This window comes from Aspergillus ruber, assembly GCF_000600275.1.
Source record: "Aspergillus ruber CBS 135680 unplaced genomic scaffold scaffold00001, whole genome shotgun sequence".
Classification (NCBI taxonomy): Eukaryota; Fungi; Ascomycota; class Eurotiomycetes; order Eurotiales; family Aspergillaceae; genus Aspergillus; species Aspergillus ruber.
The window spans coordinates 1,055,457-1,077,881 of record NW_024467297.1 but is presented as its reverse complement, the minus strand read 5'-3'; the positions used below and the strand labels follow the sequence as shown (position 1 = coordinate 1,077,881).

The 22,425-nt window shown below is 49.9% G+C and overlaps 9 protein-coding genes across 9 annotated transcripts; 8 read left to right on the top strand and 1 right to left on the bottom strand.

The window, feature by feature from the left end:
• Positions 1-15: 15 nt before the first annotated feature.
• Positions 16-2,115, top strand: EURHEDRAFT_407773 (synembryn). Its single transcript, XM_040780658.1, has 7 exons — positions 16-269; positions 332-406; positions 465-541; positions 591-749; positions 801-920; positions 969-1,804; positions 1,860-2,115. Exons 1-7 carry the CDS (start codon positions 239-241, stop codon positions 1,954-1,956), a joined length of 1,395 nt encoding a protein of 464 aa, XP_040643462.1. The 5' UTR covers positions 16-238; the 3' UTR covers positions 1,957-2,115.
• Positions 2,116-2,221: 106 nt separating this feature from the next.
• On the top strand, positions 2,222-3,344 carry EURHEDRAFT_407772 (polysaccharide biosynthesis domain-containing protein). The gene is made up of 5 exons (XM_040780657.1): positions 2,222-2,389; positions 2,451-2,475; positions 2,534-2,818; positions 2,887-2,923; positions 2,994-3,344. Exons 1-5 carry the CDS (start codon positions 2,345-2,347, stop codon positions 3,049-3,051), a joined length of 450 nt encoding a protein of 149 aa, XP_040643461.1. The 5' UTR covers positions 2,222-2,344; the 3' UTR covers positions 3,052-3,344.
• Positions 3,345-3,349: 5 nt separating this feature from the next.
• On the bottom strand, positions 3,350-3,659 carry EURHEDRAFT_407771 (uncharacterized protein). The gene has a single exon (XM_040780656.1). The coding sequence runs from the start codon at positions 3,647-3,649 to the stop codon at positions 3,413-3,415; it is 237 nt and encodes a 78-aa protein (XP_040643460.1). The 5' UTR covers positions 3,650-3,659; the 3' UTR covers positions 3,350-3,412.
• Positions 3,660-4,105: 446 nt separating this feature from the next.
• EURHEDRAFT_535350 (alkaline phosphatase D family protein) lies at positions 4,106-6,819 on the top strand (the record flags this gene model as incomplete). The annotated part of the gene is made up of 9 exons (XM_040787316.1): positions 4,106-4,558; positions 4,624-4,783; positions 4,836-4,894; positions 4,944-5,060; positions 5,113-5,182; positions 5,236-5,377; positions 5,428-5,540; positions 5,594-5,799; positions 5,856-6,819. The coding sequence occupies 9 exons, from the start codon at positions 4,106-4,108 to the stop codon at positions 6,411-6,413; spliced, it is 1,878 nt and encodes a 625-aa protein (XP_040643459.1). The 3' UTR covers positions 6,414-6,819.
• Positions 6,820-7,523: 704 nt separating this feature from the next.
• EURHEDRAFT_446253 (ABC transporter ATP-binding protein) lies at positions 7,524-11,661 on the top strand (the record flags this gene model as incomplete). The annotated part of the gene is made up of 5 exons (XM_040783585.1): positions 7,524-7,906; positions 7,955-8,615; positions 8,672-10,568; positions 10,617-10,739; positions 10,787-11,661. The coding sequence occupies 5 exons, from the start codon at positions 7,524-7,526 to the stop codon at positions 11,659-11,661; spliced, it is 3,939 nt and encodes a 1,312-aa protein (XP_040643458.1).
• Positions 11,662-12,434: 773 nt separating this feature from the next.
• EURHEDRAFT_373681 (uncharacterized protein) lies at positions 12,435-14,086 on the top strand (the record flags this gene model as incomplete). Its single annotated transcript, XM_040778557.1, has 2 exons — positions 12,435-12,596; positions 12,665-14,086. 2 exons carry the CDS (start codon positions 12,435-12,437, stop codon positions 14,084-14,086), a joined length of 1,584 nt encoding a protein of 527 aa, XP_040643457.1.
• Positions 14,087-14,527: 441 nt separating this feature from the next.
• EURHEDRAFT_445090 (uncharacterized protein) lies at positions 14,528-17,525 on the top strand (the record flags this gene model as incomplete). Its single annotated transcript, XM_040783505.1, has 2 exons — positions 14,528-16,420; positions 16,476-17,525. The coding sequence occupies 2 exons, from the start codon at positions 14,528-14,530 to the stop codon at positions 17,523-17,525; spliced, it is 2,943 nt and encodes a 980-aa protein (XP_040643456.1).
• A 795-nt stretch (positions 17,526-18,320) lies between these two features.
• Positions 18,321-20,241, top strand: EURHEDRAFT_469426 (sulfatase family protein; the record flags this gene model as incomplete). The annotated part of the gene is made up of 3 exons (XM_040785282.1): positions 18,321-18,452; positions 18,506-19,358; positions 19,418-20,241. 3 exons carry the CDS (start codon positions 18,321-18,323, stop codon positions 20,158-20,160), a joined length of 1,728 nt encoding a protein of 575 aa, XP_040643455.1. The 3' UTR covers positions 20,161-20,241.
• A 442-nt stretch (positions 20,242-20,683) lies between these two features.
• On the top strand, positions 20,684-22,015 carry EURHEDRAFT_373678 (MCT family MFS transporter; the record flags this gene model as incomplete). The annotated part of the gene is made up of 3 exons (XM_040778556.1): positions 20,684-20,829; positions 20,881-21,022; positions 21,071-22,015. 3 exons carry the CDS (start codon positions 20,684-20,686, stop codon positions 22,013-22,015), a joined length of 1,233 nt encoding a protein of 410 aa, XP_040643454.1.
• Positions 22,016-22,425: the final 410 nt, after the last annotated feature.

The following is a 22,425-nucleotide window of genomic DNA, read 5'->3' as shown; positions in this document are numbered from 1 at the left end:
AATATTATCAGCACTCAACACTCTGTGTTTACTCTCATAAGTCGAGGTTTATACCCCCAGAGAATACTTGGCAGGTGCAATTTCTGCAGAACGCAATAAGCTGCTTACTACGGAGATCCAGTGGGGCTCCGATGCTATCTCCGCCATCTTGTCCTTATTCCGCATACCAGGAGTCTCCCAGAACAGGAGTTGACCGCTGACTACATTGACGCCTGAACGACAGGCTTTATCGTGAAAGATGATGCAATTTGGGATGCTTCAAGGCGCAGGTACGGCAGACCGGTATGGCACATTCATAATACGCGAAGTATTAACACCGAGGTTTCTATAGCCAAGCTGCAGAAAGTTACTCAGTTACTGGCGTCTCTCGAGAAGGACTTAAAGGAGAGCACTTTGACATCTCAGCGTATGTTTGGAAAAGGGGGATACTGTGTGCTATTCTAACCCCGGGTTCTTCAACGCAGAAAGAGTGCAGACTCTCCTAGAGCTACGGCAACATGGCACAAACCCCAAAGATGCTGATCCAATCTATTCCAAGGATGTAAGTGATGGCTGGTGTATTCCAGGTGGCCTTTTTCTGACGGCAACAGGGGTTCGAAATTCTAATGAAATACGGCGTGGACGGAGAAATCGCTGACGTTCGCCGGTCTGCTTTGCGCTGTGTCGCGAATGCTCTATTGTTAAATCCGAACATGCGTCAGGTCTTTGTAGACACTGGATACTCTGGTAGGCTTGCAGAGGGACTCAAGGTATGCGCAGAGCTACCATGACTAACATCATGATGCTGATACCAAGGCTAGTGTGATGCCTCAGATGATGAAATGATGGCCAGTCGGATTTTATTATTTTCTTCAGACAGGAGTACGATGGATGTCGAGAAACTCGTTAACGAACATGCATTGGGAATCAATCTCAATTATGTGAGTCGGCTGTTGTAACATGCAGTAGCGTGGCACTGACAGCTGTAGCAAATTTCCCGACATGCAGCCCAGTTCCCCGAGTCAGGGAAAGCGGCCCTGTCTCAGATGGACGAATTGGCTTTGACTGATACCCTGAAATTAACCTACCTGGTTGCCTCACGCAATGCTAAAGCGGCCGAAATTTTCTCGCCATCGTTCCCTCATATGTTTGCGATCCTTAGTCGTGCTGATATTCCCGCTAAGCCGTTAGATGAAGTCGTCGGCCAACTGATTAATTGTATTTCGGTCCTTGACAATGAAGGGGGAAAGGTCAAACAGCTAGAAGACGGCATTCTCTTCCCAGCAACTAACGAGAACGGGATCGTTGACAAACTGATCAAAGTCCTGGATAAAACCATTTCTGTCTACAGCCCAGCTGAACTCGAATCGAGAGCAATCCCACTCCTCTACACCCTCATCGTGGTCTGCGAAAGAGCGCCAAATGGACCTCGCGAACACATGAAGCAGCTTCTCCTACCCGAAAGCGAGAATCGAAGCCAGCCAATAGGGAAATCAGACACACTCCCTTCAAAACTGCTGGAAACCACAAAGTCACCGTATTCGCAGTTGAGGATATTAATCTTTGAGCTCATGTTTGTCCTTTCTGACAGGGATGCTGAGGCCCTCACGAAGAATATTGGGTACGGATATGCCTCTGGATTCCTGGCAACTCGTGGCATGGAAGTTCCCAAGATGGGCGGGGAGGGAGAGTCGGGTGGACTGAATCCAGAAATCAACCCGATTACTGGCCAGAGGTGGTCTGCCGAGCCACAAGACGCGGAGCCACCTATGACCAGAGAAGAGAAGGAGAAGGAAGCGGAAAGACTCTTTGTGCTCTTTGAAAGGTATGTCCCAGTAGCGCAACTCCTGCGAGAGATAGCCGTCACTAACCCCCTGCAGGGCTAGAGCGAATGGAATCTTGAACGTGGAGAATCCTGTCCGAGTGGCACAACAGGAAGGAAGATTTGAAGAGCTATCTGATTCCGACGACGAATGAACCTAAGTTCTAGGGGTCTATGCCCGATGTCTTTGGAACTGGAATACCCAGTCTCTGCCACTTCGTGCTTTGAGTCATATTGGATCTCGACCATATTGCCAGATTTATAATAGATAATCGATCTATCTAAATACACATATCGCATTGAATCTCGACGCTTCTGCTACTAAATAGAACCTTATAGATACTCCATTAGTAAATGACGTAGCGCCCCAACTCCGGCGGGGCTCAGGGCGGGCAGCGCAAAAATCTCCGCTCACGAAAAAAAAAAACTGATCGCGGGGCATATTCAAGACAGAACATTACTGTTGCTATACGCGCAAAGCGGTTTTCATTGCATATAGTTTCACGGATTTCCTAGAAGAGTCCATTACACATACCAGCCAAAATGTCGAAGCCATTTGACCCAGAGCAGGCGCAGAACCTGGAGGATGTGAGTTGTTCTAAAGCATGCGACATCGCTTGAGAAATACTAATAATCGCTTCCTGCATAGATGGAGAAGCAGTTCGCGGTCAAGGGTTGGTCCCCATCTCTGTGATCACTGGAATTCCGGAATACCAGCTCACACCACTACAGCCGTCGAACACCTCATGACATACTGGGCCATCCTCGAAAAGGTCCCCGGCTCGAAGCTCCGCTTGACCAAGATGGACGACGAGATCTACGCACACTTCAAGGAAGAATTCCCCGACTTCGACCCCGCGGCGACACTCATCGAGGACGAGATGAAGAGCAAGGCCGGCAAGGAGAAGTGGCGCAACTGGATGATGAAGTATGAGAAGACGATTCACGACTTCAACTTTGGCACGATTATCCGGACGAACCCCAAATACGAGTATGATCAGGACACTACTATTTTCGGTAAGATATTGCCCTGATAAATACTTAAAGGTAGGATAGTAGATGCTGACATTGTTGGGTGAATTAAGGCGTTCGCATGCAGTTCTACGCTGTTGAGATTGCGAGGTAAGTTCTTTTTTTGGGGTGTTAAAATGGAAATGGAGAGTGGAGCTGTATTCTGATACAATTTGATTAGAAACCGCGCTGGTCTGAACGACTGGATCTACGAGAAGGCACAGAAGGCTAGCTCGTAACCGACGCGACGCTTTCCTTCGTCCTCACCACTAGGAGCCACCCATGAAACGCGGTTTCGCTCATGCATAGGACCTTAGACACGGAATTGTCCAACGATAGCGGATTTACGTTAAACGATTTGATATTAGACGACAATATAGATTGGACCAATCGAGTTTGGTTTCCGAGACCCGAATATACTTTATGGACAACATTTTCCTTCCGAGTGCTGCGCATATCGACCACTCCGTGCATCGTGTACCAAAATGCATGGTATTGCTTCCACTGGCATTAAAAAGAATGAGAAAAAAAAAAAAAAAAAAAAAAAAAAAAAAAAAAAAATGAAGGAAGGGAGGAAATGAGAAAAGCAGGTTTTTCTTTTTATTTTTCTTCGAAATTTGAAGTTGCTTCTTCGGGGCTCGTCGGAATTTGTACATACATCTCTATCATATACCAACTTTGGAACACTTTGAACTTGACATTCCCCTTCTGCCGCGCCAATGGGTCTGGGGAATAGAATGCAACGATGGAGAAGTGCAAATATACAGAAGTATATACCTGTATAGGAAAGCAAACGAGCAGGAAGATGGGAATGGGAGTTCTCAGGCGAGTTAACATAATCCACCCACTTGAAGATTTCTGCTCGGCTATTCTATAGTCTCCGATAAACTAGTAGGCTCACGAGGCTTGATAGTATTCGTGGATTGGTAGCTCGTTTAATTATCCGTTGTGCATAGCCCGGGCCAAGATTAGCCAAGGTCACCGTCCATCCCGGCATCCTGGCATTCAGGCACGGAGCCCTAATGTCCCAATCTCCCCGTCTGGCTATAGCCAATTGTTATGGAAGCATATAGCATATGGGATATGTCTCTAATTAGCTGACTGGCATGTGGTAAATCAGTTATCCTCTATTGGCTATGGATTCTACGGGCACATCCTACAGCTTGTAGACGAGCCGATATCATTGTCTTCATTCTCGCCAAGATACAACAAATATATCTATAAAAGAATCGAAAATGGCAACCTCACTTCGCAGCAGAGAAGTAAAACAGGCGCAGGATCGGGTCTGCAACAATGGTCTTCACCGGGTATCTAATCCCACTCCTCACACTATCAGCCCTAGCTCTAGCAAGCTACACCGGAAACCTTAACTACCGTAGCCCATCCCTCCGCCACGCACGTCTTGGAATCGACCTCGAAAAGGTCACAGCCCGAAACCTCTCCAAGCGCGATGAAGCCCCCTACGAACCCTTCCAGATGAATTTCACCCATGGTGTTGCTTCAGGAGATCCTTATGCGGACAGTGTGATTCTGTGGACGCGCGTGGCACCGAGTATGGAGTCTGATGAGAGTGATGTTACTGTTTCTGGGGATGTGCCGTTGTATAATCATGAGACGGAGAGGTATGTGAAGGCTTCTGCGCATCCGGTTTGTGTGAAATATCGGGTGTTTGATAAGGAAGGGAAAGGGAAGGTGATTGATCAAGGGATGGCGTGGACAAGTAGCGATATCGATTATACTATCAAGGTATGTTAGCTTGCAGCACTCGAGAAGATGATTTCTCTGACAGCTAGTTTTGACAACGGCAACAGGTTGAGGCCAAAGGACTTGATCCTTTCACCACCTACTATTATCAGTTCAATGTCTGTGACTCCGATGTGGTCAGTCCCCTTGGAAGGACCAAGACTGCTCCTACTGCGAATGGAGACACGGAGGAGATCAAGCTCGCGGTTCATTCTTGCAGCCAGTGGCGTACGCATACCTAATTTTATTGCATTTCTTGTGACAAGCTAACAATTAATAGCGAATGGATATTTCAACGCTTATGGAAATGTCGTGAGAAAGGATAACGTTGACTATGTGGCATGTCTCACCCCTTACTCTAACACAGTAAAATAGCTAACTGGTTCAGGTTCACCTCGGTGACTACATTTACGAATACGGATCCGACGCAGCTGAGGTCGAGCGAGTTCATAGCCCTGGACATGAGGTTTTTACTCTGCATGATTATCGGACGCGTCTGGGCCAGGTAGATATAATTATTTCCACTTAAGGGAAACTGCTAACAATGTGACCTTCAGTATCGCACTGACCACGATCTGGCTGCGTCGCACCAGAATTTTGCTTGGATTCCGGTCTGGGATGACCATGGTGAGAATACCAATATCTCTGGTATAAGATGGTCACTTGCTAACAATGTGTAGAAATCGCCAACAACGGCTACAGAGACGGATTCAGCGGGCTGAACAACACCGAAGATTCCTTCTTGAACGTTGGGCCCAAGGTCAGTGTTGATCAACGCAAAATGAACGCCGTCAGGGCCTACTTCGAGTGGATGCCAATTCGGTATGCCTCTTTCCCGCTCCCTCACAACATGTATATTTAATGGCAAACAGCCAGGTCGACATGGATGATGGCCTCCGCATCTGGCGCTCCTTCCAAATGGGTAATCTGATGGATCTGTTGATGCTGGACACGAGGAACTATGATCGCAGTATCACGTCTCTCGGTGGGAAGATATCTGATATATACCAGATCCGTCAGTGCTAATTGTCGTACTAGGTTGGAACGACGAATACATCGAACGAATTCAAAACGACACTGGAAGATCACTGATGGGAGCACGACAGGAAAACTGGCTCTACAGACACTTATCCGACTCTGCCAACCGAGGCACTACTTGGAGAATAATCGGAAGCCAGCTTAGATTCTCTCGTCTCAAGCGGGAAATTGCCGGAGAAGTCACAGTCAATCTGGACTCTTGGGATGTATGGCTTCACCTTCCCGCTCAGGGTGCTTTTTAAACGCTGACGATAGGTGGCAGGGCTACCGCGCACACTATAACCGCACACTAAAGCATTTGTACGACAACAAGATCGGAAACAACATCATGCTCGCCGGTGACACACATACAAACTGGGTAAGCGACCTTGCCTGGATTGGTGAGAAGTCCTACGACAGCACAACCGGCAAAGGTGCCATTGGTGTCGAGTTCGCCGGAACAGCAGTGTCCAGCGAGGGTTTCGGGGGCACTATCAGCGGCGCTGAGGCTGAAGCAGCGACATACAAGAAGAACGAGGAGATGAGATGGACTGAAGGATACTACCGTGGCTACTATGAGCTGCATGTTACGCAGAACGAAGTGCAGGCTAAGTATTTCGGGTGTCCTACTGTGGCCAGCCGTAATGGATGGGATCTTCCCCTTGCCAACTTCACTGTCAAGGCCGGGGAGAATCATCTTACACGGCCGGTTGCTGGGGGAGAGGAGGTGGAGGCTGGGTATTTCCGGGATGGAGAGGCGAAGCACTCCAATATTACTCTTAACACGGAATCTGGCAAGTGGGAAGTGATTGGGTTTGACCAGATGTTTCTGAAGGTCTAGCCCGGAAGTTGTACACAAGGAATACCATACTGGTAAATAGCGATGCTCATTTGTTGTTCTTGTTGAAGATACGGACTAGAAATTCCGTTGTACCGGCATTTTTCATGGCTACTAACGTCGTCAATTACCTCACTGCCGCCCCTTATTCTCGGCCTTGACCATCGAACGACGGCCCAAATTTGAGACTCAGTTGCTCCGATAACCAGCAGCAATCCGAGGGCGTAGTTGAACACTTCAGCCAAAACTGTAACTGACTCCCGGCACCGCAGACCGTGACAATTCGTTCTACAGCTCGGTCACCACAGACGAGCTGGTAGAAGAAAATCCGGAAAGCGACTGCGTAGTGGTTGGAAACGAAATAGTATATGAGTGCAGGCACTGCAATCAGCGGGGGTAATAGCGTAATCATGTTGAAGGAAGAAAAGAGATAGCATGATGCTTGAGCACGTTATTCGGGCATTGGAAAGATCGGATGATTGGGCTATTGCCCTATGTTCTTGTCTTGCGTGTTAATGCAGGTGAGTGACAAGGAAATATACATAGTTGATCTCACATGAATGAGGAAATCTCTATGAAGTTGATTTTGGATCGAAAATATGTTTCTCGGAATGGAGTAATACCGAGAAAGTATTATTTCGAGTTCAACCATCTTAACCACTTGTTCTACTTACGCCTGATTATACTAGAGTCGTGTTCTAGTCGTCAGTCTGTGTTTATTACGTGCCGTCGAATATTCACTCTTTGTTTCGTTTTTCACCACTACTGCAGGGGGAAATAAACAAAGAAAACGCTCCACAATCCAAACCAAAATAACCACAATACTACAAAGATCATATTGTTCTTCTAGGCTGATAATTTTATAAGTATCACTGCATTAGGAAGTTATTGATTTACCCACCAGGGTCTATAACAGCATTATGGCTGCAGGTTCGTACCCAATATCTATTTACCATTCCACTCGACATATCCCATACTGCCTAGATGCTCTTCTGCGACATAGTTATTGACAAGCAATAGCAGGCAAATCCAGCAATGGGCTCCAAACCATCGCCTACCAAAGGCGCCTGCGCCTCTCGCCCGGAACGAAGACGCCAGCACCGGAACGGATGGATGTCTCTATTCAGCTTCATAACCACAAACCATGTCCCAACGATGGCGTTGGCGACATTTTTTGCTCTCCTGGCTGGTATCATCATGCCTCTCTTTGCAGTCATTCTGGGTAATCTCTTCAACACATTCATGCTGTTCGGCGCTGGTAGTGTCTCAAGTCAGACGCTACTTGACCAGGTCGTCTCCGGCTGTGTGCAGTTGGCGGTACTTGGGATTGCTAATTGGGTTCTGAATGGAAGCTATTTTCTCTTCTTCATCGTTTTTGGGGAACAACAGGCGGCTAGTGCTCGCGCTGAGGTTTTCCAGGGGTTGTTGGAAAGGAAGATTGAGTGGTTCGAAGGGCAAGAGAATGGCACTGCGGCTTCTTTGTCATGTCTTCAGGCGTGAGTGATCTCACCCGGAATCACGGATCTGGACTAATGCCATAATAGCCAGATACATGATCTACAGATGGCAACCTCGCAACCGCTAGGAATCGTCCTGCAGTACGCCTTCCGAACAATCATATCCCTAGTGCTGGCACTCTATACATCCTGGAACCTCTCCTTGGTAACCCTGGTAGGAATCCCGGTTTTTTCAGCTATCGTCGCCTTCCTGTCAACCAAAATGAAACCCAGCATCGAAGCCCAACAGGGCGAACTCACAACCGCATCCAAAATCGGAAACAGTGCCATCACCTCCATCGACACTGTCAAATGCCTGAACGCACAATCAGTCGAGCTCCGCAACTTCTCCTTCCGAATCGACAAAGCCGCAATGCATTACCTGAGACATGCGCGCATAAACTCTCTGCAAATAGCAACGATACGGTTGATGATGTTTGGTATGTTTGTGCAGGGGTTCTGGTATGGAAGCTCCCTGGCGATTTCTGGTAAGCTGTCAGCTGGTGAGGTCCTGCGGACGTTCTGGGCTTGTTTAATAGCTGCTCAGTCGATTGAGCTTGGGCTTCCACAGGTTATTGTATTAGAGAAGGGTAAGGTTGCTGCTGCTGCATTGGTGGGGACTTTGAATTATTCGACGGATGAGCGTTCGGATGAGACGAAGGGTGCGTCGTATCCGCAGTATTGTGAAGGTGACATCGAAGTGAACAATGTAGGTCCTCTTTTAACCCAATATTATTGTTTTGTGATTAGAGGCTGACTATTTAGGCCTCATTCGCGTACGCATCACAGCCCGAAAGACCAGTTCTAAACTCAGCCAGTTTCTTCTTCCCAGCCGGAGAGACCACATTCGTGATTGGAAAAAGCGGCTCTGGAAAAAGCACCCTTGGACAACTCCTCATGCGATTTTACCTCCCGACGTCCGGTGAAATTCACATAGACGGCAATCCGATTGAATCGCTTAGCATCAACTGGATCCGAAACAACATAACCCTCCTCGAGCAGAAGAGCGTGCTCTTCAATGAATCAATCCTCACCAACATCGAGCTCGGACGTCGAGAAGGTGAATTTTTCGGTGTAGACGATGTGCAAAATTGTGTTGATATGGCGATGCTCCAGAGTACGGTTGATAACATGCCTTGCGGTATCAATACCTGTGTCGGTAGCGGTGGGGGCTTTTTGAGCGGAGGACAGAGACAACGAGTTTCCATTGCAAGAGCACGGCTAAGGGATACACCAATTCTCATTCTCGACGAACCTACAAGCGCTCTGGATAGCGCCAACCGCACTGCAATCATGAAGGCGATTCAAAAATGGCGAAAGGGAAAAACGACAATTGTTATTACACATGATATGACCCAAATCCAGGACGATGACTTTGTCTATGTCATGGAGCATGGCTCTGTTGTGCAGTCAGGGTACAGAAGGGCATTAGAAAAGAGCACAGAAAGCGATCCCTTCGCCGCAAAGGCATCACAAGAGACAATGTACGATTCAGGCCATCATGACCCTGCGGATGATACATCGGATGATGATATCTTGATGGCAAAGAGTGTACACGAGAGGAGCGAAAATATACCCGATCTTCCGCTGAAGTCACCCACTGCACCCTACATGCAACATCGGAAATCGATCTTCCAAGAACTGCTACCAAGTCCCACCCGAAACGGCGGTTTTGGAGACGAGGATCTTCTTGGTCAGCCCGGAATTCCGATGCGACGACTTGACAGAGCTCGCGTTAACAAGCGAAGGTCGGTGCTCATAGACCTACATGACCGTCGTCTTTCAGTCGCTCCTTTCCATCCTATAGAGGCGACTAACCGTCGACAGTCAATTAATCCCTACGGAGATCAGATGAAGCCGGAACGCCTCTCGAAGCACCAAAATGAAACATCTATCTACGGAATCATGAAAAGCATAATCCCAAACCTGACCAACTTGCAGCGACTGCTCTTATCAATAGGCTTCGTCTGCGCCCTCGGCCACGCAAGCGCAACACCACTCTTCTCATATTGCATGTCCGAACTCTTCGGAACCTTCTATGACAAACACGCCAATGCCACGCGATGGTCCCTCGCCGTCCTCGGAGTTGCCATCGGCGATGCAACTGTCTCCTACTTTATGCATTACCTCCTCGAACTCTGCGGCGAAGCCTGGGTCGACTCTCTCCGCAAGAAAGCTTTCCACCGCGTCCTCGACCAGCCCAAGCAATGGTTCGAAGACGAAGCCAACACTCCCTCCAAACTCGTTGCTTGTCTGGACCAAAACGGTGAGGACATGCGAAACTTGGTTGGCCGTTTTGCGGGGTTCGTGTTGGTGGCTGTTATGATTACCGTACTGGCTGTTATATGGAGTCTTGTTTCTTGTTGGAAACTCACGCTTGTAACGTTGGCTTGTGGGCCTGTTATTTATGCTATTACGAGGGGGTTTGAGGGGACGAGTGGGTATTGGGAGAAGAAGAGTAATGAGGCTGGGAGGATTGCGGGGGAGGTGTTTGTGGAGGCTTTTTCGGAAGTTCGAACGGTGAGGACGTTGACACTGGAGCCGTTCTTTCACAAAAAGCAGATTAAGGCTGCAGCGAGGTGTATGAAGATGGGGTTAAAGAGGGCTGGGTATACTGGGGTTCTGTTTGGGTTGGCCGAGTCGACTATTATGTTTGTTAGTGGTGAGTAACTATTTCTCGGACTACCAGGGCTTCTCTAATGTGATATAGCTCTGGTATTCTATTATGGTGCTGTTCTGGTGTCGTCGGCAGAGTTTACGGTCAAGGATATCATGACGACGTTCTCGATGCTGCTGTTCAGTATTGGATATGCAGGCACTGTGTTATCATGGAGTGAGTATCTTGTTTGCCCTTATTTGTTCATCACTGACATGCTGTAGTCCCCCAGATTGGCACCTCACGCGACATGGCAGCGCAATTATTGCGTCTGGCAAACCTCCCAGAAGGTGTATCGCATGAACACAGGGGCAGCATAGGCATCTCCCGGGCAGCTCCTGTGACTATTACTGGGCTAGAATTTCGCTACCCATCGCGTGATGACACTTTCGTTCTACGGGATGTCTCCTTCACAATCTCCAAAGACTCGTGCACAGCAATAGTCGGACGTTCCGGATCTGGAAAATCGACCATCGCATCTTTATTACTGTCTCTCTACGAACCACCACCATCCACTAGCAACTTCCCAGCAATCTGCCTAGGAAGCGTCGATATCCGCCGTCTTCACACACCCACTCTCCGCTCCCTGATCTCTATCGTCTCCCAACAACCCACCATCTTCCCCGGCACAATTCAAGAGAACATCAGCTACGGACTCGACGCAGACTCTCCCCTCCGCAGCATGCGTAACATCCACGCTGCAGCCCAAGCCGCCGGCATCGACGACTTTATCGCCTCCCTGCCCTGTGGTTATCTAACCGAGATAGGCGACGGCGGCGTTGGACTCTCCGGCGGACAAGCACAGCGTCTAGTCATTGCGCGTGCTCTGGTACGACGACCACAAATCCTCATCCTAGACGAAGCGACTTCGGCCCTGGATCCAACCAGTGCGGAGGTTATTCGACAGACAGTTAGGAAATTGGTCAATGCAAGACTGGGGTTGACGGTGATCATGATCACGCATGCACGGGAGATGATGGAGATTGCCGATCAAGTGGTGGTGTTGGAGCAGGGGTGTCTAGTTGAACACGGGGGATATGGGGATCTCGTTAGACGAGATGGAGGGAGATTGAAGGCGTTGGTAGAGGAGTGTATTTGACCTTTTTCTTGGTTTTCTGGTAATAGGCTAGGCGTCAGTGTTGTGGCCTGAGGCATTAAGTGCGTAATCAACATTCCATACCCCGGATTCTTGTTAATAGAGTTGAAGCATTCCAGTCCTACTGCATAATCATAACCAGTGAATATTGGTAATATAAAGTTGCCTATTGTATTGTTCTTCCTATTGTCTATTGTCTTCCAATGCCTCAATAGGAACATTCACACTTCAGAGCACACCCAGGGTACGAAACGCTGTTCTAAAAATAACCACTCGAGGAAGATTGTCAAAGAACGCTGAACCGGGAGCATGTTGGTTGTTTCAAGATGTGTCCTGTTATTTCATATCCTTGTTTGATTCCTCAGATTATTGCACTCCTATTTTGCACTCTTATACACTCTGTATCCTACGTGCATACTGTACAAGTACACAATACTGGTATTATGGCAAAATCCTGTGGCTGGTTCCTGTAAAGCCGGGATCCACGGTTACGCCTCTTCTTTTCTTTCTTCGGTTCTTTCTTTCGCATGTCATCTTCTATCCTCTCTGAACTGGCCTTACATATTATTACTCCGTGCAGGTCCATCTATTCTTCTGCCTTATTCTTGCATCGCCTCTTTTTTTTTCTCCGCTCTCTCCGCATCGTCTGCCTCCTGCCGACATACAACTGTCAGCGGCAAGTCTCCATTTGCTTACAGCTGGTCTGCATGCTCTGTCACCCGGGTTTTCGAAGGCCTCTTTCACCACTGCCTGGAAGGAGTTAAAGGGATTTGGATATGTATATTCCTTCCCATTTTCGATGGTTGGAGGCCAGACAGGATCCTCCGGCGGATGCGAAGCATGGATCCAATCGCCAGGATAATCTGGGTCCGGGAGATAAAGATCCAGGGAAGGATGATTCGGGTGGAATATCGGCGGGGACGACTGCTGCTATTATTGTATGTTTTTTTTCTCGTTTTTATATTTACTATGGCGATGAAGAAAGCTAACTCTGTCTACTCTGTAGGTCGCTGCAGTTGTCGTCTTCGCCATCACTGTCGGCGTGACCATTTTCTTTATCCTCCGCACCCTCCGTCGAATGAACTGTTCGCCCAAATACCTCCCCGGAAAACGCCTCAAAGATAAATGGAATCGATGGAATGCCGGGCGCTCATATGGCCAGTTGTCGAACGGATCGTCGTCTAATCAGGCCGGAGACACGGCATACCACGGCTCGGGTCGTAGTGGTGGATCGGAGATGAACACGACCGATAATTCTACGAATGGAGTTCGTCGTGAGACCTCTGTTCGATCAGTGATTACGCTGCCTCCGTACTCTGCGGCTCCCAAGCCAGAAGAACAGATTATCGCCCGCGAAGGTGAACGGGAGGGCATGGATGTTGTTGTAGAATTTCCAGAGACCGCTGAGGAGGAGGAAGCGCGGAGAGAAGAACTTATGGAAGGGCTGTACCAGATCCGTGTGCAGCGGCGGCAGGAACATGCTGAGCGTGAGGCTCGACGACAGGCACGTCGGGAAGCCCGGCAACGGGGCGATTTTATTCGTCTTGAGGAACTTCGCTTGCAGAGCACCATCCGCGATCGCAGTCGCTCGGAGGCTCGGGGGAACAGAGGAAACAATAATAGCCGCAACCAGTCGGCCACGACGCTCTTGGCAGAGTCCCAGTCGCGTGGTCGGGATAGGCGAATCGCCAGTGTGAGCTACGCTGCTTTGGGACGCGTGCGACATGATGGTTCGCGCCTGAGGAATAATTCGACAGATTCTGACAATCGCCCTCTGTTACAGGGCTCGGGGGATGGGTTTACGGGTGAACTTGCGCATTACCGTGGTGAATCGTACTCGTCTCTTGTTTCGGGGTCGTCTGTTACTTCTGATGGAGATACGTTGACTCCTGTGGCGTCTCAGCGGCAGTCCATGCATTCCGCACGTTCTCGCTCGAATAGCCGTCCCGAGTCGATTCCAGAAGAGGAGCCGGATACTACCGGTGCTCCGCCTCCTCCGGAATACGATTTCTTGGACTGGGGAGAAGCGCCTGCGTACTCAAGCCCCGTTGTAGCGCAGTTCGGCCTAGATGCGCGAGGGAGCAGGAATCTAACGGGAGAGGCTGGGCAGACCGCGGATTCGAATGAAAACGAGAGAAGAGAGGAACCGGACGAGACAGCACAAAGCAATCAAAACAACGAGACGGATCAAAGTACGGAGAGAAGTCGGCCTCCGCAACTGCCTCAGCTCTCCCTCCTACCTACTATTCAGGTCGATATTGCTAGTCCGATTGGTGATTTGACGCCAACGACGCCGACCATGCCTCGACCCAGAGAGGAGCAAGCAGAGCAAGCAGAACACGTTTCAGAACACCCTGCCGAGAATTTCGCCGAGCATTCTAGCAACAACGCCTCGGACACGACGGCGACTTCTCATCAAAACTCTTGATTTCCAACTTACATTCAATTGTACACCTAGTTACGAGTATGACGATTACGATCTTTTAATTCCCCGGACATTAGTGGTATCAGCCCCGAATTAGTGGGCTAGCATGGCGTTGGAGGGATTGAGCTGATGATTTGGTTGAACATTTACATATCTGGAAAGCTATGGTATTAATTGTAGATATTGGCCATGAACTTGGTTGTATATCTATTTACATAGTGAAATGAATGTTTGTTATGGCGACTCGGGCGGTGACATTCTGCCGTGTAAACAAACCTTCCCCAGCCACCTTAGATTTTAGACTCCTGATGCTGTCATCCACTCTCCACCTGCTTTGCCATGCCCCATTTTAGTCCTTTGTTTTGAACTAGGAGACATTGACGTCTAACGTCCCTAGTTTTCAATTGTTTTAAGGACTACAGACTAGAATAGGTGTCGTTTGTAATGGACAACACCACCGGCAGCTTCGCGTCTTTCGGCTCGGACTTCGATCCCGAACACGAGGCTTTCCAATCCACAAACCACGGCAACAACAACAGCCCGCGTCTTCCTAACATGACCAGCAACGCGCGCAAAAACCATAACAACCACCAATTCTACGACGGAGCAGACGACGACGAACCCGATTACGCGATCAACACCTCCGCCATCGAACGCGCCTTCCCCGAATTCTCAAACGCCGGCTCCTCATCTGACGACGACCTCCACGACGAACTTCTCGACGACGAACTCTCCGTCGAACTTGGCAGGGGCGTATCTTCAAAACCGACGCGTCATATGGAAGATTCGCGGAATTCGCTTATGAGCTTCGAAAATAGTGTTCGCTCATCTTCGCCTGCCGTTCGCCTGGACTACCCGACCTCGCACACGCCGCAGAAACCAGCAATGCGTGCTCAGCCTCGACGAGCGGTTAGCGATAATCTACGGAAGGACGCTCAGGTGCGAAGGGCAAGTCAGGCGCAGAAAGAGAATATCAAGCCGCAGTCGAACAGTCAGAGACGGACGCTTTCTGAGATGCATGCTAGAGCGCGTGATCCGTACGATATTTCATTTACGGGTGAGGAACAGCGGCCTTCGCCTGGGCGTGGCAATTCCCGGTCGACACGCTTTGGGAACGCAAATCTTTCGCACCAGATTGCTGAGGCTGTTGAGAGGGCGTCGAGGGAGGTGCGTCCGGGTGGGAAGCTTTCGAATAGCACGCGCAGTGCTCCGGCGAATGGGGCTGGGGATACGTTTACTCACCAGTCATTCTTGTTGCCGGATTTGCCTAATCTTTCGGAGCTGGTCTCTGGTGTTTATGAAGATGGGACCCCGGTTTTGCCTAGTCATAAGAAGATGCGATCGACGCGGTTTGTGTCGCCGTCACAAGATCCGGATACGTCGGTCTCTCGCCAGCATCTTCCTTTAGATGCTGTTCCGGTTCCGGATGATGAAAAAGCTTTGTTTGTCTCGTTGAGAGTTCTCCAAGAGAGAGTGGCCGAGCTGGAACACGCCAAGTCTGATGCGGAAAAGAAGATTCAGGATATGCGTCAGGAGAATGCGTTCCTCAAGTCAGATAGGTCTCGTCCCAAGGACAAGTACAGCCGGAGGGATTACGATTCGGAAGAGTACAGACGGGACAGTCAGTTGGCAAGCGAGAATCAGAAATTGGAAGCCACAAACCTCGCTTTGCAGAATCGGCTGGACATCATCGACCGGAAGGCTCAGCTTTCCGAAGCTACTTTGAACAAATTGACCCGCGAGCGCGATATGGCAGTCTCCCAGTTGGGTGTTGCATATCTCGAGGCGCAAGACTTTAAGAACCAGAACGAGAAATTGAGGCGCGAAAATGCGGAACTCAAGTCCCAGCTGGCTAGATCTACAAACTACACGCAAAAAACCCGCGAAGACACCGGTCGGACCGAGCAAACCGATGCCACTGATGAGATGGACGACGATACCCAAACCCACACGCAACGCAGCGCTGATGTCAGCCGCAACACGAGGGACCTTACTACGAAAAGCGTGCGTTCGAGGTCGAAACCTGCGCGCGACGAAGACACTCGTACCAAAATCTCGACTCAGGTTGACAAAGAGCTCTCGCGGCTTGAGAAGGAGCGAGCTGAAGAGGCCTTGTTCTCGCTTGATGTTCCGCGCATCAGGAAACAAAAGTCAGAGAGCCGGTCGGCCGATCGAGCTGACAAGAAGAAGTCGAATACCGGCAAGCGCGTCAAGCGGGTAGTTGTGGAGGAAGTGGATGTCACTGATCCTGTTGAGACTACAACGGAAGAAGTTACTCGACACACGAGAAAGTCTTCTCAGGGGGAGCAGGACTTGACTTTGCTTAGCTTTATTGATGTAAGTTCCGCCTTTTTATCTACGATCTGGCGGTCTAATATTTTTTTCCCTGCAGGAACGCGAAATTGCTCAGCTACGCAAGACGCTTGAAGAAGAGCGGCTGGCCCGCAAACAACGGCTGGGTGGTCTTCCCAAGGAGCCTACTGCGACGCATGAGACCGTAAACACCACCCGACAAAGCTCAAAGGCTCCTGTGCCACGGAAGTCGTCTTTGAAAACACCAGCCAGACCTACCTCTGCCATTGGCGAAGTCACAGCAACTTCTAAAACAAGCACGCCTGAAGATGGAAACCTTACCGTGCCCAAGGAACGACAACGACGGCACTCGGACAACGGTCCCAACTACGTTTCTCCTCGGAGACGGCGTCGCGACGTGGAGGAGATGACCTCTGCCTTCATCCTCCCCGATATCACCATCCGTCATGCAGACCTGGCCGCTCAGGACTTTTCAAAATTGCCCGAGGTGACACAACAGGCACTTGATGGAATCGCACAACACAACGGCAAGAACTGCACGGTGTGCCAGCGCATCATCCCCGATGGTAGCAGCTGCGACCACACCCACGAGGTCCAAGTACCCAAACCCATCCCGGTGTCGGAGCGCATGCCAGAACCCAGTGTATACAACGAAGAGCCCACTTTGCGCCCCGCGCAGGACCCTCCCGTTGCACTGGCCACGGTCCTCAAAGCATTGGAAGACGAATTGTCGCACTTGAAGATGCAGCTGGCAACCTATCAAGCGGCATACAACAAACTCGACGCATCTCTTGGCAAGCGACAACGGAAGACTCTCGGAGAGAAAATCGAGAAGTTGCTCAAGGACGTCGATATGAAAGCGGACCAGATCTATGCGTTGTATGACGTGTTGGAGGGCCAGAAGCAAGATGGACGCGAGATGACGGAACGGGAAATGGAGCAGACCCTACAGTCCATCGGGATTGAAAACTCCGGTGAACGTGGAGACGTGACAGCGTCGACGCACAAGTCTGCATCTACTCGGAAGAATACCGGACCTGCAGTAGAGGACGACGATGATGATGACGATGAACTGCCGTGGGAGGGCATTGAGAGTACGATGGACGTGACCGGTCGAAGTGGACGTTAACATTCTTTACTCGCTCTTTTTTATTTTATTTTTTTCTTCCATCTGCTATTCTGTTGCTGTCCTGATGTTGGCGTTGTTGGGTAATATTGCATTTGTGTACATTAAAGCATTATTGGATTCTCGGTTTAGGAACCGGTTAATGGAGTATGTCTTTACTGCTGTATTCTGCTATGATAACACAGGCATACTCCGACGGGGAAATACTCAGGGCCCTATATCTGATCGGCGGTGGACCCGATGGTGTGCTCTTAGTGCAAATCACCAAAGCCAGTGTACCCGAACACTATGTAGACACTCACACTGGCCATAACTTATTAACTTCGATATTACCTCCGCTGATCATATATAGTCCTCTCTCCAGCAATCACCTCATTCTTTGGTCTATTGATGTTATCCCGTGCACTAGCCAATTGTGTCTACTATCGCGTAATATGCAGCTGTGCTCTCGCAATCATACCTCTGCCCTTCTAAGTACAATGTTTTCCGTCCCGTGCCAGACAGAGTACCTATCTCTGCCGATGCGATGATCTCTCTGCGGATGGACTGACTCTCCCCATCTTTTGTATGGGGGATTCTGTGCAGAGACGGGGAAATGGCTGCGCGTCGGGTGTGGAGAGGTGGATTGTGTGAGAAGAAAGCCAGGCGATTTAAGGCTTTGGCTCAGACAGTGATGATGATAGAGGTGATCTCAGGCGGGAGAGGGACATATAAGGATGGGTGTTGCTCGCGATGAAATGGGCTGGTTTCTGTCTCTCAAGCCGTTCAAAGCAGCGAGAGAGAGAAGGGAACGACTGCATGATGAAGTTTCTAAACACTCTGCTATTCTCTGGACTGGCTGTGGCTAGCACCCAGCCTAATATTCTGTTTATTTTGACGGATGACCAGGATAAGCATATGGGGAGTCCGGACTATATGCCCCAGCTCCAGGTATCTACACAGTACACGATTGCGCAGGTATTGGGAAATGCTAACTGGCGCAGAAACAAATCGTCCAAAAAGGAACCACCTTCCCCAAACACTACTGCTCAACAGCCCTCTGCTGCCCCTCGCGCGCCAACATCTGGACCGGCCGCATGCCCCATAACACCAACATCACCGACGTAAACCCTCCCTACGGCGGCTACCCCCGCATCGTCGAAGCCGGCTGGAACGACAACTACCTCCCCATCTGGCTCCAAGAAGCCGGCTACAACACTTACTACGTCGGCAAGCTGTGGAACGCGCACAGCACAACCAACTACAACAACCCCCCTGCCAAGGGTTTCAACAGTTCCGACTTCCTTCTCGACCCATATACCTACCGCTACTACGATGCGCAGATGACCCGTAACAACGGCAAGCCGGTTAGCTACCAGGGACAATACTCGACGGATGTCATTGCGGATAAGGCACGCGGGTTCCTGGACGAGGCTATCGAGAACAAGGATAAGCCTTGGTTTTTGACTGTTGCACCTACGGCGCCTCACTCGAATGGTTCTTACGATCCCAGTCGCGACACGAATTGGTTTGGTGAGCCGGAGTTTGCGCCGCGCCATGCGGGCTTGTTCCCTGACTACCAGATTCCTCGTGATGCGAGCTTCAACAAGCCCATCCAGGGTGCTGTGGGATGGGTGAAGGATTTGCCCGAGCTGAATGAGACGCTTATCCAGTACAATGATGAGTTTGGACGGAGACGGCTGCGCGCGCTGCAGGCGGTTGATGAGATGATTGGGAGTCTTATTGAGAAGTTGGACAAGGCCGGTGTGCTGGATAACACGTATGTTGTGTTTTCGGCGGATAACGGGTATCATATTGGACAGCATCGGATGAACCCGGGGAAGAACTGTGGTTATGGTGAGTCTCCCTACCATAAACCATGTGAGTGAGTGCATGGTACTAATGATGCGATGCAGAAACCGACATCAATGTCCCCTTCGCCATCCGCGGCCCCGGCATCCCCGAAAACGCAACCCTAGACGTTGTGTCCTCTCACACCGACATCGCTCCAACCTTTCTCCAAATCGCCAACGCTACCTCCCGCCCCGGCCTCGACGGCAAAGCTCTCCCCTTCACCCAAGCTGACACGGCCGACGCGAAGACCGAGCATGCCGCCATTGAATACTGGGGCCTCGCCATCCCCGAAGGCATCTACGGGCACTATAGCAACGTCCCCATCGAACCGCTCACCCAATTCCAAAACAACACCTACAAAGCCCTGCGCCTAATCTCCGACTCCTACAGTGTCTATTACTCCGTCTGGTGCACCAACGAGCAAGAGCTTTTCAACATGAAATCTGACCCCCACCAAACCGTCAACCTTGCTGCGAACCCAGCACAACACCAAGATTTCAAGATCGCAAACCGGCCCATCGGCCAGATTATCCCTCGACTTGACGCGCTGATGATGGTGCTCAAGTCCTGCGATGGCGATGCTTGTCGCAAGCCGTGGCAGCAGTTGCATCCTGCGGGTGCGGTGGCGAATCTGACGCAGGCACTGGATGAGAAGTTTGATGGGTTTTATGCGCGACAGCCCAAGGTTTCGTTCAATTCTTGTGCGAATGGGTATTTGGTTAGTGAGGAGGGACCGCAGGAGTTCAATAAGTATACTGGTGGGAAGGGGAAGAGTGGGACTAGGAGGAACTTCTTGGGTCTTTGAGATGATTGGTATGCGGTGTACATATTGGACATGGTACAGAGTACAGATAGCACATAATGACAGTAATGATATATCCAAGGCTAGTCTTGTCCTGTGCTTCTATTAAGCTCCTCGGGTATCCCCAACCCCGCTCCCTCCCCGGCTCGGTTGCCATTCCTAAGCCCCGGAAATGGGCATGTGTGATATGTATCACTTCATGTGTATCCCACCGGCCCGGAAGCAAACACATCTCTACAAAAACGCTAGTGCGGTCCTTACTTTGTCGCCAATCGCTAGCGCCTTCGTCTAGGTGCGTCGATCCTCCGCGATTGTGGTGTCGCGCTCCCAGTTCTCTGTTATCTGTTCATAGACACTGATGTCTGAAGCCAATGTGGATTTTTACTTTCCATTTTCCACTTTTCCTCCTGGGATAAGGTTCGCTTTGTTGCCGCTTATCCAGAATGGAATATAATCGCAAAGATAGCCACTTTGCTTCCACTTTCTTCGCGGTCTGAACTTTGCAGAAGCCCGTGGACATTAGAAAATGGGTACCGTCGAGCCTGAGACTGAAAAGGAACAAGTACCTCCGCCGCAAGATGATTTCCCGGATGGTGGAATTAAGGCATGGGGAGTTGTTGTTGGGGCTTTTTCTGTGCTGTTTTGCACGTTTGGGTATTTGAATGCTTATGGGTGTGTTCCCCTACTAGAATTGTGACTTGATGTATATGCTCATTGAGTCAGTGTATATCAAGATTATTACCAGAGCCACCAGCTGAGCCATGAGTCGTCGTCTACTATTTCATGGATTGGATCGGTACAGGTATTCTTTCTCTATGCCGGGGGTGTGATAGGAGGGCCGTTGTTCGACCGGATAGGTGCCATTGTATGTATCACTACATTTCCATGTCTATTAAGATAACTCACATGGCAGATCATCTTCCCTCCAGCATTGTTCCTCGTCTTCGCCGTGATGATGACATCCCTCTGCAAAGAGTACTACCAATTCATGCTTGCCCAAGGGATTCTAGGTGGTCTCTGCTGCGGCATGATGTTCGCGCCGGCCATGGCTGCTGTTGGACAGTATTTCCGGACCCGTCGAGCTCTGGCTATGGGGATAGCGGTTAGCGGATCCTCGCTTGGTGGTGTGGTTTTCCCGATTGCTTTAAACAATTTGTTCCAGATCCGCAATATCGCGTTTGGTTGGGGAGTGCGGATCGTGGGATTCATCATCCTAGCGCTTCTAGCGATTGCATGCGCCACGGTCCGAAGACGCTTTCCTCCCCGTAAGGGAAATATATTGGTATTATCAGCCTTCCGTAACCCCAGTTACATCTTAACAATTGCCTCCCTCTTCTTCCTAATCTGGGGCATGTTCACCCCCTTCTTCTACATCGAAACCTACGCGATCTACCGCGGCATGTCTCCCCGCCTAGCTTCCTACATGCTCTCCATTCTCAACGCCGCCTCCATAATCGGCCGCATAATCCCCGGCCTCCTCGCCGACCAATTCGGCAACTTCACGCTCCTCTCCATCTCCGGAGCCTGCACGGGAGTCCTCCTGCTCTGCTGGATGGAGGTTAAATCGAACGCCGCAATTATCGTGTTTGCAGCGCTATATGGGTTTTGTTCGGGAGCGATTGTGTCGTTACTATCGCCTTGTATTGCGCAGATCGCGCCGCATCCGAGCTTGATTGGGGCGTATTTGGGGATGGCGTTTTTGATAGTGGGGGTTTCGGGGTTGACGGGGACGCCAATTTGTGGGGCGCTTATTGATGGGTATGGATGGTGGGCTGCGATGGTGTTTAGTGGGGTTGCTGTTTTTGTGGGGGCCGGGCTGGTGCTTGTTACGAAGTTGGCATTGAGGCGTACGAATTAGATTATCTTGCGGTTTGTTTCGATGTATTGTTATGTTGGTAGACTGGTTGGTAACCTAGGGTTAATCTACTGCTGTATATACTTCCTTTCCTCCCCATTCTTTCCAAGGGAAATGCTGTCTAGTCTATTGTATTGGCATTTCTCGTTAAACACTATCACGAGCAATGTAAGAAAGGCACATACAAAACCGAAAAATGGCGAGGTCAGCATCCATACACACGCCACGAAGACCTCACATGTGCCCATTTAGTAGGATTGTTTGTCCAGAATGCGATCAGCGTGCTCATGTGTGGACTGCGTATCCATATAAGCCACATTCCAGATACGGATCGCTTAGACATTCTTAGAAGCTTGTCCTAGCTACTATGACTTGTATAGAGTAACCTTGCATTTCTGGATCTCGAGCAACTG